A 14,217-nucleotide genomic window follows, 5' to 3' on the forward strand; every position below is an offset into this window, starting at 1 on the left:
TTCCAAAGAGAGAAGAGCCTCTCTCCTCCAAGGGCCGGGCAGGAGCGAAGGAGGGGGCCTTCCCCAGCCCGCCCGGGGTCGCCCTGCTTTGGACCGGAAAAAAAAAAATCTCCCGCGTTACTCGCGGCCGCGGAGGGGCGCCCCGCTCTGCCCTTTTCGTAGCTCCGGGGAGCGCCGCCACGGCGGCGCGCGGACTGCGAGTCCCAGGGTGCACCGCGCGCGCCCGGCACGCGCCCCGCCGGGCCGGAAGCGCTGCGCAGCGCGAGCAGGTGAGTCGCGGGCGGGCTCCGGGCTCCGGGCGCGCGGCGGGGGCGGCCCCGGGGCGGGGGCCTGGCGGGGGCGCGCGCCCCGTCCTCCGCTGGGGGGCCAGGGCGGGGGCCCGGCGCCCGGCGCGGACCCCCGCTGCCCTCCCGCTGCCCGTCCCCAGGCACCATGAGGCTGTCGCTGCTGCTGGCCCTGGCGGAGAAGGCCGCGCCGCCGTGGGCCTCGCGATTCGGCCCGGCCGCCGGCCGGGAGGCGCAGAGGAGGAAGGCCGCGGCGGAGCGCGACTGGAAGGTCTTCCGGGGCGACACGGTGAGTCTGCGCTGCGCCGCCCGCGCCGCCGCCCGCCGCCCTGGCCGCCCGCCGGACCGCTCTCGTCTCCCCCGCAGGTGCAGGTCCTGAGCGGGAAGGAGGCCGGCAAGCAGGGCCAGGTCGTCCGGATCGACAAGGAGCGCGACGCCGTGCTGCTGGACCGCCTCAACCTGGTAAGCGGCCCGCCCGTCCCGTCCCCCGGCGCGCGCCCCGCGGGTCGCCCGGGCTCAGCCGCGCTGCTCTCCGCAGGGCTACTACTACGGGGACAGCGCCAAGGACGGCCGCGTCATGTTCGCCACGGAGAAGCCCCTGCCCGTGAAGGACGTCGCCCTGGTCGACCCCGCCGACAGGTAGGGCAGCCGCTGGGCCGGCGGTGGGTTCGGGGCCGCCGGGCGCCGCGTGGGCGGCTTCTGTTTGCCCCCCCCCCGCGCCAGTTCTGTCGCTCTCTCTGGGGAAGGGCGCCCCCAGAGCAAGCCGGGTCCTTCCCGCCTGAAAATTGGTTGCCCCCTAAGAACAGGCGGGGTGGGGGGGATTTGCCAATCAAGACGCCTCTGCTTCCAAGCATCCTTTTGGAAAAACATCACGCCGAGATTTTCGTGGCGTTTTGCTTCTCGCAAACCCTCCTGGTGGGGGAGCAGGTATCGGCCTTCTGTATTTTTAGTATTTGGATGTGGTATTTGTAAAAACATTGGCGTTTTCTGCTTCTTGTAAGAAATTTTGGCTGTAATTCTTTGTTCTCGTGGCAATTTCTATTACTTTCACTTTGTTTCTGCTTTCACTGTAACTTAATGTAACTGCTAAATGCAACTGCCTCGGGCCTCTCCTGGACGCTGCCCTTTGTCCACTTTGCCCGACCTCAGGCTGCCCACCGAAGTGGTTTGGCGCTACACGGAACAGGGTGAGCGTGTGCGAGTCTCCGTCCGGACGGGCAGAATCATCCCCAAACCCATCGAGCAGAGAGAAGACGGCATCGTCCCTGAGCTGTGGGTCGGTAAGCAGCTGCTCCATCGAACAAGGAAGGAGGAACAGAGGGAGGGTGGGAGCTTCACCTGGGAAGCACAGCTTGGACCGTAGGGTGCGTCCATGGCTTCTGCTAGACCGTCCCCTGTGGTCAAGTTGTTCTCAAACACGATGAGGACTAGAACCTTAAAAATAAGTACTCTTGCCTAGCATAACAAACTCCCCCCACCCCGTATCTGGCCCTCGTTCCCTGCCAATTCAGACGGACCAAAGGACACTTCAACCAAGGATGCCCTGGAGAAGACCTACGCTCCCTCCCTGAAGACGTTCCAAGAGGAAATTATGGAGATGATGGGAATCGTAGAGACACGTCGGCACAGGAAGTCCTACTGGTATTAAGGCTTCTGCTCCCTCCGAGCCCATTCTCACTTCTGACGGCCTTATAGAAGATCCTCCCCTCACTCCTGGCACGCGTGCGAGGCTGCCCTGCTTTGGGGTGTTCTTCCTTCTCCAGGGAGGGGGCTACAGCAGTGCAGTTAGGGGGAATCAGAGGAGCTCTGCGTTCACATGGGTGTTAAAGGGCTGTCCTTTATCAAAGAATAAGAGGCAATCAATAATAAATATCCTTTATAGAAAAAGCAAGTGTACGGTCATGAGAAATGCGCAACAGATGGGAGCGACATAAATGTTTTGGTCCCCTCAAAAGTCCACTGCAAAGGACTTATCCCTGGCCCATTCATTCGTCCATCTCCAAAGGGTTGACCACGCGCTTGCACGGCTGGGGTGCAATGAGACACTCTGCAGGCGGCCAGTCCTCGTCTCTCTGGCTGTGAGACCCTTTTGCTTTTTCTGCACCAGACACTGAGAAAGCCCATCTAGGGCAGGAACCTCCCCCACTTAGTCTTCTGCAGTTAGGCCCCAGAGGTCGGAGGGCAGCTCCTTCTTGGCAGCCACCAGCACAAGATTCCTGGCGGAGAAAGTTGGGTTGAAGAGAGGGATCAGCTCACACGGGAAACCTGTGGGGAGGCAAAAGAGGGGGAGTGGGCTTGGGGCGGCCTTGTCAAAGCCAGTCAGAAGCGAGAAGCCACGATGTAGGCCCCCCCCAGGCCCTCAAGCAGGAGGTGGAATCAGAAAAGAAGGACCCAGCACCAAGCCCTGGCTGGCTGGGCCACGCAAGCATCCGCGCTGTACCCTGTGTGCCACAGCGCTGCCCATTTTGAGGCAGTGAAGGCACGGGAACAGGAGAGTCCAGGTGCTGAACATCTGCGCCTCTGAAACAGATCTCAGCTGCTAGCCAAGGGAATCTCAGCACGCAGAGGAGCGTGTCTCTCCTGCTAGAGCCTCCCATCTTAGAAAGCAGCAGCCTCAAAAGAAGCCAGCTCAGCTTCTGTGTGCTCTGACCCTTCTCTGTAAAAAAAGGAAGGCTGAATTAGGGTGGGGTGGGATGAGCCTCCTCTCCTCAGATGGCCCTGAAGACACCAGCCACGCACAATAGCGATGGTGCTATTTCAGAACAGCAGTGCAGAATTTTCCTGAGCTTTTGAGTTGGATACCAAGCCCCCTTCAGACACCTCTCCCCTTCTGGGCAAGGTCCCACACCCAGCTTACCTTGCTCCTGCAGGTAGATCATCCGATCAAGGAGAATAAGGGTCTCCACCAAAGGGGCCAGCAGGAGAGCAAGGCTGAAGAAGACCACCACCTTCTGCTGTTGGGCCAGAGATGCTGGCTCTAGAGGCCCACTCGGGCTCAAGCAGACACGTTCCAGTCCCCGGCGAGCATATCTGCCAGGGAAGGAAAGGCTGCACTCGCTCTCCTGAACAGAGGACATGGGGTGTGACAGGTATCTGCAGGAAGGGCTGTTAACCATAGCTGACATTTTGGGTTGCATAGCAAAGGCATCAAAGGGGCAGCGGAAGTCCCACCAGCTGGGGAAGGTGCCCCTGCAGCTCCTAGAAAGGATGGGGTCACTCACTGCTCAAAGGTCATCTCGTGGGCCTTGGGGATGGCCTGCACCCCGATGCGTTTCTTGGCTGGGTCGATGGCCCGGATCACCGTCTCCAGCCTCGCCCGGAAGCAGTGTGTCTTCAGAGAAGGACTGTTGCGTTCGAGCCGCAGAACGTAGTCCTCGATGGCGTGGCAGGCCCCTTCCCGGGCCTTGTAGGAGAGCTGGTGGCCCGGCAACCCAGACACCCAGGCGCTCAGGGGGTAGCCGGGCTGGGCCACCTCCCCAGTGCTCAGCTTCATGTAGCAGCAGGCCGCCGAAGTGATGCCGACAACGTGGGGACAGGCCACAAAGAGCCGGAGGAGGGTCGCGCTGAGGTCCCCGCAGGCATGCAGGCCGGTGAGCAAAAGCGGCTTCTGGGGGTGCTGCGGTTGCAGGCGGGCTGGCGGGCTCCATTCCAGGGAATCTGGGACACCTTCCCCAGGATCTGCACCTCCCTTTCTGGCCTCAGTTTCTCTGAGCTCGCACAGCACAGTGGGTTGGCGGCCTGGTGCTTCTCCCCGTGCGCTCCCACCTCCTGCAGCGTCCCCCCCTTCGGCCTTCCCAAAGCGCAGCAGCTCCAGAAACTCTGGCCATGGAGAGTCGGGACTGACCCAGCCCACCACGTGGCTCGGCCCCTGGACAGAGAGGCTGTCTGGAGCCTGAGGGAGCAAACAGAGGGGTATCAAGCGTCACGCAGCCAGAAACGCCAAAGCCAGAGCAAGCCCAGAATTTATCTTGAGCGGGCTCTTAGTCAGCCCTTGCCCCCCAACAAGTAGCGTTTAGGGAGCAAGCTGTTTCCCCCAAACGTTGGCGTGTTTTGGCAGAATCGCACTCAGCGCAGAGGAAGCAAGAACCCAGCATCGTGAGACTCATTTACCCACAATTCTTCAGCACAAAGAATAAGTCTCCTCCCTCTTAATCGGCCAGCGCAGCTCCCTCCTCTCCGCCCCGGACCCCTCTGCTCCGCCAGGAAGACCCTCCCCGGGACGCGGCTCTCCGTCCTCACCTGCCGCCTGGCCTGCTCTTTCTGCAGCCCCCGAACCAACTCTCGGTCAAACCTGACGGCCTGGGCGACGAGCCGGGGGTCTCCCTCGACAGCCGTGACAGACAACCCCAGCCCGAAGGCCAGGAAGCGAGAGAGGTGGCCCTGCCGGAGGAGAGAGGCGGATGGCCGAGGCTCTTTGGGCCGCTGGAGCCCGCGGGGCCGAAGCCGAAGCCGGGGGGGGGGCGGCGCCCCCGAAGGCTCACCTGGCCGGAGCCCACGTCCGCCACCCGGCGACAGCCGGTGAGCTCGCTCAGCCTCTTCACCACCTGCCGGAAAGAGGGCGATCAGGCCGCGGGAGGGGGCCCCGGCGGCCCCGACGGCTCCCTCGCCGGGAGGGCCGCGCAGCCGCCCCCGCCCGAGGATCGCGCGCTCCAGCCCCGCACCTGCGCGAGCCGCCGGACCTCGTGCTGCTTCTTGGGCTTCAGGTGCCTGCAGAAGAGCGGCGGCAGCGGGCCCTCGCGGGGCGCGGCGGGGCCCCTGGGGAAGGCCAGGGCGTGCGCGGCGGCGCGGAAGGCCAGCAGCGACAGCGGCCACACCGGGCGGCGGCGGGGCGCGGCGGCGGCGGCGCGGCCCTTCCGCAGCAGCAGCGCGGCCACCTGCGGGGGCGAGAGGTCGCCCAGCGCCGCCTGCCAGCCGCGGGGGAGGCGGCCCCAGAGGTCGTCGGTGAAGAACTCCTGCGGGCGGGACGGAGGGAAGGAGAGCGGCTCAGCGGGCGCGGCGCGGGGAGGCGCGGCGGCCCGGCCCGGGGCGCGGCGGGGCGGGCGGCTTACGATGATGGAGGCGTCCGTGAGCGGCCGGTACAGCGAGAGGACGCGGGCGAGCCCGGCGGCCAGGCGCTTCTGCTCCTCCAGCGGGAAGCCGCGCATAGCGGCCGGGCTTGGCCCCGGCCGGCCCCCGTCGCTCGCGCAGCCGCGGCAGCGCACTTCCGGCTTCGGCCGGAAGCGCCGGCGCGCGGAAGGGGCGCTCTGCCCGCCGCGCCCCTGCGACTCCGCGGGCGCTGGTCGCCTGACCGGCGACGCTGGCGCGCTTGTCTTCTCCACCCCGCAGGCCTCCTTCGAGGGCCGAAGAGGCGGCCGCGAAGCGGCGTCGGCTCTGCAGCTTCGAGGAACGCCGGCGGAACGACTTCCGGTGGGACCGGAAGCTCCGCGGCCGGGCGGAGCTTCCGGTTCCGGGTTGGCGGCGCGGATGCCGTCGCGGCGGAGGCGAGGTGGGCGTGGGGTTGGGAGCGCCGGGAAGCCCCTCGGCCGCGCGGGTCTCCCTGGCGGGCGGCGCCCCGGCCTCCCCTGGCGGCACGCGGCCGCGCGGGCAGCAGAGGCCCCCCGCGGCCGCTGGGCGGAGCGCCCGGTGACGCGGCCGGCGGGCCCGCTGTGATGCCGGCGTGAGATCAGCCGCTGTCACAAACCCGGCCTGCCGGACGGCGGGGAGCCTGCCTGGCGCGGGGGGAGGCCGGCTGGGAAGGAAGCCTGGCCGGTGATTGCCGCCACCGCCGCCTCAGCATCGCCCGCGCGCTCGCAGCCTGGACGGGAGCGGGGCAGGTGCCGGGCCCCGGAGGGGACGAGGGGGGAGGCTCGGTCTGGCCTAGGATTGCCGGGCGGGGGTGGCGCCCCCGGGAAACCCCCCCGGCCGAAAGAGCCTTGGCTTGCGAGGCCAGGGCTGCGTGGCTCCCTTGTCGCCCTCCCCCGGGCTCTTTGGGCCTCCTTCCGAAGGGTCGCGGGAGCGAACGGACCCCCAGCCTTTCGGGAAAGGGGCTTTTCTGAATTCAGCGAGGCCTGGGGAAAAACGGGTGCTTCCCAGAAACCCGGGAATTAACTTCTCCTCCTCTTTCTTCCTAGGGGAGACATGTCGACATGCCTATTGCCGTGTGCCGCCAGGTCTCTTTAGAGAGTTGCCTGCTTCTGGCTCTTTCCCCTCGATGAACGGTTGCCTCCGGTGGACACCATGTCCGATATCTTCATCAACCTGGACACGGTCCTTCACCCGCCTGCCAAAAAGGGCTCCGTGGGGAACAAGAAGCACCAGCGCTTCATCAAACGCCGCCAGTTCCTAGAGAGAAAAGGCTTTCTGAAGCAGAAGCAGCTGCCCTCCCAGCCTCCCCTGCCCAGACGGGACCCCTCCTACAGCTGCTGCGCAGGACCCAACCAGGGCAAGAAGAGGCAGAAAGTGGACAGGCAAGGGGGCGGCAAAGCCATACGAGAGGATGGCTCCCCCCGCCGGCTCAAAATGCCTCCCAAAGACAGCTCCAGTTCGGGCACTACGGATGCAGGATCCCAGACCTCCAGCCCCTCTGGAGCTGCCTCAGCCTCAAGGAAAACGGGGAGCAGTGCGGGGAGGCCCAACGGGACCCTCACCCACTGCAGCCGGGGGGATATCCCCCGAGTCAGCCTGCTGAACGAATTCAAGAGCGGCCTCCCCGAAGCCCCGGCAGCAGTCAAGCCCAGCAAAATGGTGGCCATTGACTGTGAGATGGTGGGCACCGGGCCTGGCGGGCGCAATAGTGACCTGGCCCGATGCAGCGTGGTCGGCTACTATGGCGATGTGATGTACGACAAGTACATCCGCCCGCTGAGCCCTATCACCAACTACCGGACTCGGTGGAGTGGCATCAGGCAGCATCACATGAAAGATGCTGTCCCCTTCAAGCTCGCCCAGAAAGAGGTGAGGGCAGCGCGCAGCCTCCTCGCCCTCTTTTTAGGGGCGTCTTCTGGTTTAGAGCATTGTGGACTTCCTGCGTGCCAGCTCCCCTGAATATCCAGAACGTCGGTGTCATTTGGGAGCACGAGGGCATCTCCTCTTGTCTTGGCTAGGAGGGTGTTCTGTTGGGAGGCTGCCGGTACGTTCTTGGCGCTTCGGGGGCTGACCAAGCTTCCTCCTCTGCTTGCCTTCCAGATTCTTAAGCTTCTCTCTGGGAAGATTGTCATTGGCCACGCCATCCACAATGACTTCAAGGCCCTCAAATATTTCCACCCCAAATCCTTGACCAGAGACACTTCAAAAATCCCTCTGCTCAATCGGAAGGCCGGCTTCCCCGAGAATGAGTCGGCCTCCCTGAAGCGACTCACGAAGGAGCTCTTGCACCGAGACATTCAGGTAACAGTGCAGGTGCCCAGGCGTGTCTGCACAGGTATTGAGCCTGGCTGCTCTTTTCCTGGGAGCTGCAAGGTGAAATGGGACCATTGTTCTCTGAAGCTGGGGGGCTGCTCTAAGGTTCGTCCTGTGGGGAGAAAGAGAGAGCGGATAGGCACCCTGTGGCCAGGGAGCAAGCTCTGGGGCAGGGCTGTGGGTGAATCTTGCCGTGAGACTTCCCTTCCCTCCCTCCCTCCAGGTTGGCCACAACGGCCACTCCTCGGTCGAAGATGCCCGGGCCACCATGGAGCTGTACAAGGTGATTGAGGTGGAGTGGGAGAGGCACTTGGCTACCTCCCCACCCCAGGATGGGCTGCCTGGCACCACGTGACTGCCCTTGGCCAAGAACAAGCTAGCCTGGACTTATGGGGCGAGAGCTGCAGATGCTCCAGAAGCACTTTGGAGTCTGGAGGGGAGGGGGCAGAGGAGGGAAAGAAGGTGTAACTGATCTGAGGGGCGGGGGGTGAGAAGAATGAGTCCATTACATTGTTTCCAGCTGAGGCCCGCATTGGTGTGTTCCTTGCAGGCTCCGTGGCTTCTTGGAGACGGACCTTACCCTTAAAACTGGGGTGGGGAGGAAGGTCTGCCTCCCGGTGCTCCAGGGGTGCTGGTGCCTCCCCAGAGTGGGGGAGATCGTAGCTGCCTCTGAGGGGAGGGAGCAGGAATGGGACCAGGACCACAGAGGGTCTGCCTTTCCTCAACCAGTAGGGCATAATCCTCCCCAATGTCACATCGTCCTCCTTGGTGCTGAAGGCTGGGGGTTTGACCGTTGCCCCATTAGAGACGGTTGCCCCAGTATCGCCAGGTGGGGGAGTCTCCCTCTTGTTGGATGGTGTCTGGAAAGTGATGCCCCAAGTCGCCCCCCGTCATCTGAAGCTTGGGGGCACCCCAGGCTGCAGGGAGGCCACTCTGGGAGTGCTCCCTTCAGGAGCAGCCCGGGAGCTGGCATCAGCGCCTGTGCGTGCAGAGAGGAAGCAGGGCGGTTCTCCTGGTCTCCCACTTCGTCTTCAGTTGCAGGACTTTGTCTTCCAAGATGCACTGGGGACTTTTATCATCACCACGCCTTCTGACCTTAGCACGTCGTGTCGTGACAGCACAGTTAGGGAGGACGTGGATCTGTTTTTATGACTTGGACTGCCAATACGTGGTGTCGGGGGGGGAGGTTGCTGGATAGTTGTAGTAGTAGAAGTAGCAGATCTGACTCATGAGCCTGCCAGTGGTGACTGTAATCGGGTTTTATCCAATAAAAAACCGCTTACCCCAAAACAAAAGCAAAACTTCACCTAACTCTATCCCTTGGGTGGGTCCTTGAAGAAAGCAGACCTGCTTGGCCTGGACTCCTCGACAGATTCTGCCTGGAAATGGAAGCTGCGCCCCCCATCTGAACACTAGGGACACCCCTCGGGTTGAGTGGGGTCTCATGAAGATTACATTCAGTTTGAGGGAGGCAGCTGTTCCTGTTGGCAACAGTCTGGGTGGAAAGGGGGGTACTGGGAAGAGGGGCTGCCCCACACCTGGCAACCCCAGGGGAGGGGTCCCTGGACTGAGCAGGGGGATCAATGAGGCTTGTCTCAGGGTTTGGCCGGCTAGGAAGGGGGGGAGGCTGCAGCCCCGGGGGCTGGAGCTGCAAGACTGACTCAACCGGGAGGAAGTTCCCAAAGCAAGTATGCCAGGATGGTGTTGGGGGGGGCGTGGTGGTGGTCAGAGCCTCCCTTTTCCACAAAGGTGTCTCGATGCGATGTGGAGAGCCTTCTGGCACAGGAGGGGGGTGGACTCCAGGGAAACTGCAGGCGAGAAAGCACATCCTGTCGGAAACGCCTGGAGGGTCCTGGCAGTCCAGAGTGGGTGGTGGGGCTTCAGCAGGAAGGAAGGCAAAAGGGTACCAGGCCCGGCTCCTCTGCGGAACCCCTGAAGGTTCCAGGGCCTGGAGAAGCCTCTGAGTGCCTGCAAGAGGGTGAAGTGGCTTGCTGGGAGCGCCAAGGGCAGGCCCAGGGGCAGCGGGAAGTTGGCTTTAAACCAATAGCCTCTTTAGAGTAATAAAAAACCCTTTGCATCCCCAAGTCACAGAATAGGTTTTTAAAGGGGGAGCCCCTTCACTTGCTGGCACCCCAGAGCCCTTCCTGCTGCTTAGCGCACTCCAAGGGCTGCCTTGCCTTTTGAGCAGCTGCGGGGGGGTGGTGGTGGCTGCTGGAGGGTCCAAAACCGGGGAGGCCGAAGAGCTCGCGGTGGATCTGCAGGCGCAGAGGAGGGAGAGAAGGAAGCAGCAAGGCTTGCTTTGGGGCCGCCGCTGGCGAGGACCTTTTTGGTCAGGAAGGGGAGGCGGGCGATGCGGCCCATCGGGGGGGGGGCTCTGCAGACAAAGCTTTGAAGCGTGAAACATTGCTGGTATGATGGATCGGCCGCGCTGTGGGTGGCCCGTCTGCTTTGCGGGTGTGCGTATCCTCTCCCTTCTGAAGCCTCTTATTGGTCAGCACAACGGGGCTCCCCCCCCCACGAAAGCCTTCATGTCAGCAGTTAGGGATGCGCTTAGAGCCAGCCCCCGCCCACGAGGTCCCCAGCAGGTCCACCCCGAAGGAGGGGGTGTCTCTGTCGGCCAGCATTAATGTTTATAACATTCAGCAGTTCATAACGTTAGAATAACACGGGGGCTGCGCCTTTGCTAGCTTTCACTCCGCTCTCTGCGTTCCAAGCATTAAGGAACGGCCCTCGGAGGTATTAATTGGGGGGGCTCTCTTCCCCTCTCACACACAAATAACTTGTCGGTTTTGACGGGTCTTCTGGCTGGCGGTTTCCAAGCCCCAAGCCTCGTCGGCCCTTGCTTCTCCGAACCAGCTTTGTAAGACTGAGGACAGGCTGTGGGGTCTTTGCAGGCAAAAGAGAGGCAGCCTTGGCCCAACGGGGGCTCCTGCTCACCCCAGCACCCTGGGGCCAAAGCAGGCCCCCAGGGAAGCCCAGCCCAGCCGCCTCCCTGAGAGCCGGACCCCACGTGGGCCGGCTGGGCTCGGCTGAGTGCCAGGTGGCAAATTAGCAGGCTATAAGTCTGCCCCAGCCAGGATTAAGTGGGCCCTGGGCATTTCCCCAGCAAGGAGAGGAGAGGCAGCTTTTGAAAAGGGAACTTCACGCCTGTCTACGACCATAATAAAGACTTGATTGATTGATTGATTGATTGATTGATTGATTGATTGATTGATTGAAAAGGGACTTGGGCAGGCTGGGCTCATGGTCAAGGGGTCAGGCCGGATCAAGGCCCATCAACAAACAGCAGCTTCCGAGGCGAGAAGGTGAGGTGCGTCCCTGGTCTAGGCTAAGTGCTGAAGAGCGGCTCTCAGCCCTCCTCCTGGGGAGGGAGTGCAAGAAAGAGCCACGCGGGGCACAGCTGAGACCCATCGCTCAGGAGTCTGCTGCCCTGCTGGCCCCCCCGCCCCTCCGCCTTTTAGCTAACCATTAGGCACTTCTGCCCAGGGCTATGGGACTGAACCTCTGAGTCTGAGAGACCGTCAGTGGGTGCAGGCGAGGGGTCTAGAAACATGCTGGCTCCATAAAAGCCGGAGTGGGTCAACAAGGGGCAGAGAACCGCTGCCCGCGCTGAGGGGATGCATGGCCCAAGAGTCCCACCCTCCCCTTTTAGGGCTCGTTGGGGATGATGGGACCGACCCAGGCACAACTTCTCTGCAAGGGCCCCTCCCTTCTGCTGCCAGCCCAGCTTGTCCCACCTAATTTTCCTGCCTCCGAGGCCAGCACGTCCCCTTCAGCCTCGAGAGAAAGAAATGAAAGCGATAGATAGCTTCCTTCCCGGGAATTCAAACAGGAAGTCATCGAAGTGAGTAAGAGTCTGGGACGTAAAAATGATGCCTCGCTGGACAAATATACAAAGGCCGGAAGCACACTTCTCCTCCCCCACCCTTGCCTGCAATCCCCCCCCCCCAGCATTGGCTCATTCCCTTCTGCTGTCCCCGTATATTATTGGAAGGGGGGTCCCATTTGATTTGCGTGGGACGGGATCCATGTACAGCAAGGGTCTCCTGCCCCAGTCCACCTTGTGCGTCTCTCCTGGTGGGTTGCTAAAGGGGGAGCAAAGACCCCCATAAGGGACATCTTGGGGCCACATCACCCCCAGCCCCTTTCCTGGATGCTTGAGCCGAGATTCCCAAGTGGATCTCCTGCTTGGTCCCCTTGAAAGAAATCGCCCCCTGCCTCAGCCCTGCTCCTGTGGATTGGGGCCCTGCCCTACAGCAGTCAGGCCATTGACAAGGAGGGCCGAGGAAGCTCTCGTCCAGTATCTTGTAGACTGCTTCAGAATAAGGAGGTTCTGTTTCCCACTCCTGTGCTTCTCTGGCGCCTGGGACTCCTCCACCCGTGGCAGACAGAGCCACCCGCACCTCGAGCCAGCCGTTTCCCGGGAATTGTCCCCAAAGCATAGCATGACGGGGGTGGGGGCAGGGAGCTGCTGGGCTGCTCAGCCCAGCATGTTCCTTCCCCGGCTGGGTCAGGCTGCCGTTCACTTATCAGCCAGAGCCAGGAGCCCACTGGAAGCCCCTGCTGGGTCCTGCCCCTCCAAAGAGCCCTGCAAGGCGGAAGCCTCGCCCTTCCAGCCCCAGCACTTGGGCTCACCCCAACTTTCTCTGGAGTGGGCCATTTGCGATCCAGGCCATGCTGCCAGGGCAGCTGCAAAGAGGAACGCCAGCAGTGGGGGTGGGCAGGGCTGGGGGAAGTTCAAGCCTTATCTTTGGCCCACGAGCCAAGGAGCCAGTGGCCTCAAGGCTGTAGGCGGTTGTAAAATCTCCCGCCCTCCCCTGCAGGGCGGGTGTTCAATGCGCGCCCCAGGCTTGGACATGCCTCCCCAGGGGCTCTTGGATAGGTTCGACCCCGCTGCAATGTCCCGTCTAGAGCCATGGCGTAAGTGCGAGGACAGGTTCTCCAGTCACGCTAAGCCTCCCCAGAGGAGCTGCTGATTCTGTCACTGCTTTTGCCAAAGTTCAGTTGGACTCTGCGTGGACGGCTGACCGGGAGGAGGCCCTTCAGGCGTCCGGGGTGACTGAGTGGCTCGGAGTGGCTCCTAGGGCGCTGAACTGCTGCCTGCCTGCCTGCCTGCCTGCCTGCCTGCCTGCCTGCCTGCCTGCCCAGCCCTGCGGGGACCTGCCCTTGACTTCGAGGGGGAAAAGACCACCCAGCAACTGCAGCTTAGTTCCCTGGCTGGGCTGCAGAGACCCTGTAATTACCAAGAGTCGCTCAGTGTTTATGGAGATAAGCTGAAAGATGTGATGCTAAAAATTAATACCAGCTGGAAATCTCACACTTCATTTCTTTCTCTTTCCCCCTTGGCCCTCCACTGCCCCCTCCCCCTGCAGCTTTTGGTCTTCCCAACCTCCTATTTATCTATTATTTATCTTGCCGACTGTTTCTTTAACCTGCCCTTGAATGAGCCAAGGGCAATGGGGTGTGGTGGGGGATGTCAGTTCTGAACTTGGGAAGGGTCTCTCTCTCCTGGCTGGGGTCCTTGGCAAATCCTGAGTCAGCCCTTCCTCTGCCCAGCTGGTGAAGGAGCTCAGATTTGATGCCCACGTTCCCCACTTGGAGAGGAACATTCACACTGCAGATGATGGGCGGTGGGGTGAGCCAAAGCTGCTTGAAATCGCCAACACTGTTGAGTGGCACAGCCAGGATGGTTGGGGGGGCTCACACCATGTACCAGCGGCAGCTTCAGTTACCAAGGGGTACCTGCCCTCCAGAAGGAGGTGGCAAGTCCTTACTGGCACGTAAAGAGCAGGAGAGCCTGTAGCCACATCAGCCTCTGCATTTTTTGTCTGTCCCTCTGTGCTGGGGATGATGGGAGTTGTTGCCAAACACATCTGGACGGCACCAGGTTGGGGACAGCTGTTCTACTTAATCCAGGAAAGAGGCAAGAAACAAAGTGTAGATGGGGGAGCTGAGCTCTTTGTGTAACCTAAAACTTCCCATGTTGTCTTAAAAGTCAGACCTCATCAAACTATAAAGCAGGAATGTCTCCTGTGTGTCTGTGTGTCTGTGTGTGTGTGAGAGAGACTTGCATAGAATTTGGGGGGGAGGGCCCTGGAGGTGAAGGGTGGAACTGTACGCAGTTTTTATGTCTGGCCTCAATTTGGAAACAATTAAACCAGAGGTTTACCCTCCAGGTTATATAAATGGCCACTCATTAAAATGTGTTCGTCAGTTGGAGCCAGGCAGCCCCCTCCGCCCCCCACCCCGTCTTGCCTGCAGATGGCCGCCCAGCCCCCTGCGCTGAGAGATGGAGACCCAAGGCTCCTCTTGGCTCCTTCAAACTCAGCCTTTGGGCCTTGTGTGAAGCCATCCAGGGTTGTTTATTCAGTAAACCCTGGTTAAGCCAATGACAGCTTGGCCAGCTGGCTAAGCCCATCTGGTGAGGGGGCTTCGGCATACCTTCCGCTGTCTCTGGGGCTGCAGTCCCCTCACCAAGGCTGGGAAAAGCTGCCGGGCAGCCCAGCTAGAGGGCAGGTCACAGATAGCCCTGGTGCCTTGCCCCTGCTCTGCCCCC

The 14,217-nt window shown here is 61.9% G+C and overlaps 3 protein-coding genes across 12 annotated transcripts; 2 read left to right on the plus strand and 1 right to left on the minus strand.

The window, feature by feature from the left end:
* The first annotated feature begins 131 nt into the window (after positions 1-131).
* Positions 132-2,171, plus strand: MRPL24 (mitochondrial ribosomal protein L24). Its single transcript, XM_088137087.1, has 6 exons — positions 132-269; positions 428-573; positions 651-746; positions 823-923; positions 1,434-1,564; positions 1,796-2,171. Exons 2-6 carry the CDS (start codon positions 433-435, stop codon positions 1,930-1,932), a joined length of 606 nt encoding a protein of 201 aa, XP_087993213.1. The 5' UTR covers positions 132-269; positions 428-432; the 3' UTR covers positions 1,933-2,171.
* On the minus strand, positions 1,861-5,550 carry METTL25B (methyltransferase like 25B). Of its 8 annotated transcripts, none has more exons than XM_088137076.1 (7): positions 4,946-5,550; positions 4,766-4,828; positions 4,524-4,664; positions 3,506-4,176; positions 3,142-3,314; positions 2,725-2,940; positions 1,861-2,549 (listed from the first exon to the last, which is right to left on the minus strand). In XM_088137076.1, exons 1-7 carry the CDS (start codon positions 5,426-5,428, stop codon positions 2,431-2,433), a joined length of 1,866 nt encoding a protein of 621 aa, XP_087993202.1. In that variant the 5' UTR covers positions 5,429-5,550; the 3' UTR covers positions 1,861-2,430. The 8 variants fall into 8 exon arrangements, with proteins under 8 accessions (XP_087993202.1, XP_087993203.1, XP_087993206.1 ...); XM_088137077.1 differs by having other exon boundaries at positions 1,861-2,940; positions 4,946-5,236; positions 5,333-5,548; XM_088137080.1 differs by lacking the exon at positions 2,725-2,940 and having other exon boundaries at positions 4,946-5,236; positions 5,333-5,545.
* ISG20L2 (interferon stimulated exonuclease gene 20 like 2) lies at positions 5,537-8,969 on the plus strand. Of its 3 annotated transcripts, none has more exons than XM_088137083.1 (4): positions 5,537-5,769; positions 6,395-7,217; positions 7,449-7,649; positions 7,885-8,969. In XM_088137083.1, exons 2-4 carry the CDS (start codon positions 6,501-6,503, stop codon positions 8,014-8,016), a joined length of 1,050 nt encoding a protein of 349 aa, XP_087993209.1. In that variant the 5' UTR covers positions 5,537-5,769; positions 6,395-6,500; the 3' UTR covers positions 8,017-8,969. The 3 variants fall into 3 exon arrangements, with proteins under 3 accessions (XP_087993209.1, XP_007438453.1, XP_087993210.1); XM_007438391.3 differs by lacking the exon at positions 5,537-5,769 and adding an exon at positions 5,776-6,097; XM_088137084.1 differs by lacking the exon at positions 5,537-5,769 and adding an exon at positions 5,776-6,093.
* Positions 8,970-14,217: the final 5,248 nt, after the last annotated feature.

This window comes from Python bivittatus, unplaced genomic scaffold (assembly GCF_059951505.1).
Source record: "Python bivittatus isolate LINGU-HERP-01145 unplaced genomic scaffold, Pbiv_v1 ctg000180_np1212, whole genome shotgun sequence".
In the NCBI taxonomy this organism is placed as follows: domain Eukaryota; kingdom Metazoa; phylum Chordata; class Lepidosauria; order Squamata; family Pythonidae; genus Python; species Python bivittatus.

Coding starts and splice junctions, on each gene's coding strand:
- MRPL24 (XM_088137087.1), top strand. CDS start 433: ATGAGGCTGTCGCTGCTGCTGGCCCTGGCGGAGAAGGCCGCGCCGCCG. Junction 574..650: donor AGGTCTTCCGGGGCGACACG/GTGAGTCTGCGC, acceptor TCTCCCCCGCAG/GTGCAGGTCCTGAGCGGGAA. Junction 924..1,433: donor CTGGTCGACCCCGCCGACAG/GTAGGGCAGCCG, acceptor GCCCGACCTCAG/GCTGCCCACCGAAGTGGTTT.
- METTL25B (XM_088137075.1), bottom strand. CDS start 5,428: ATGCGCGGCTTCCCGCTGGAGGAGCAGAAGCGCCTGGCCGCCGGGCTC. Junction 4,665..4,765: donor CGGACGTGGGCTCCGGCCAG/GTGAGCCTTCGG, acceptor CTCCTCCGGCAG/GGCCACCTCTCTCGCTTCCT. Junction 2,941..3,141: donor GATCTACCTGCAGGAGCAAG/GTAAGCTGGGTG, acceptor CTTTTTTTACAG/AGAAGGGTCAGAGCACACAG.
- ISG20L2 (XM_088137083.1), top strand. CDS start 6,501: ATGTCCGATATCTTCATCAACCTGGACACGGTCCTTCACCCGCCTGCC. Junction 7,218..7,448: donor TCAAGCTCGCCCAGAAAGAG/GTGAGGGCAGCG, acceptor CTTGCCTTCCAG/ATTCTTAAGCTTCTCTCTGG. Junction 7,650..7,884: donor TCTTGCACCGAGACATTCAG/GTAACAGTGCAG, acceptor CCCTCCCTCCAG/GTTGGCCACAACGGCCACTC.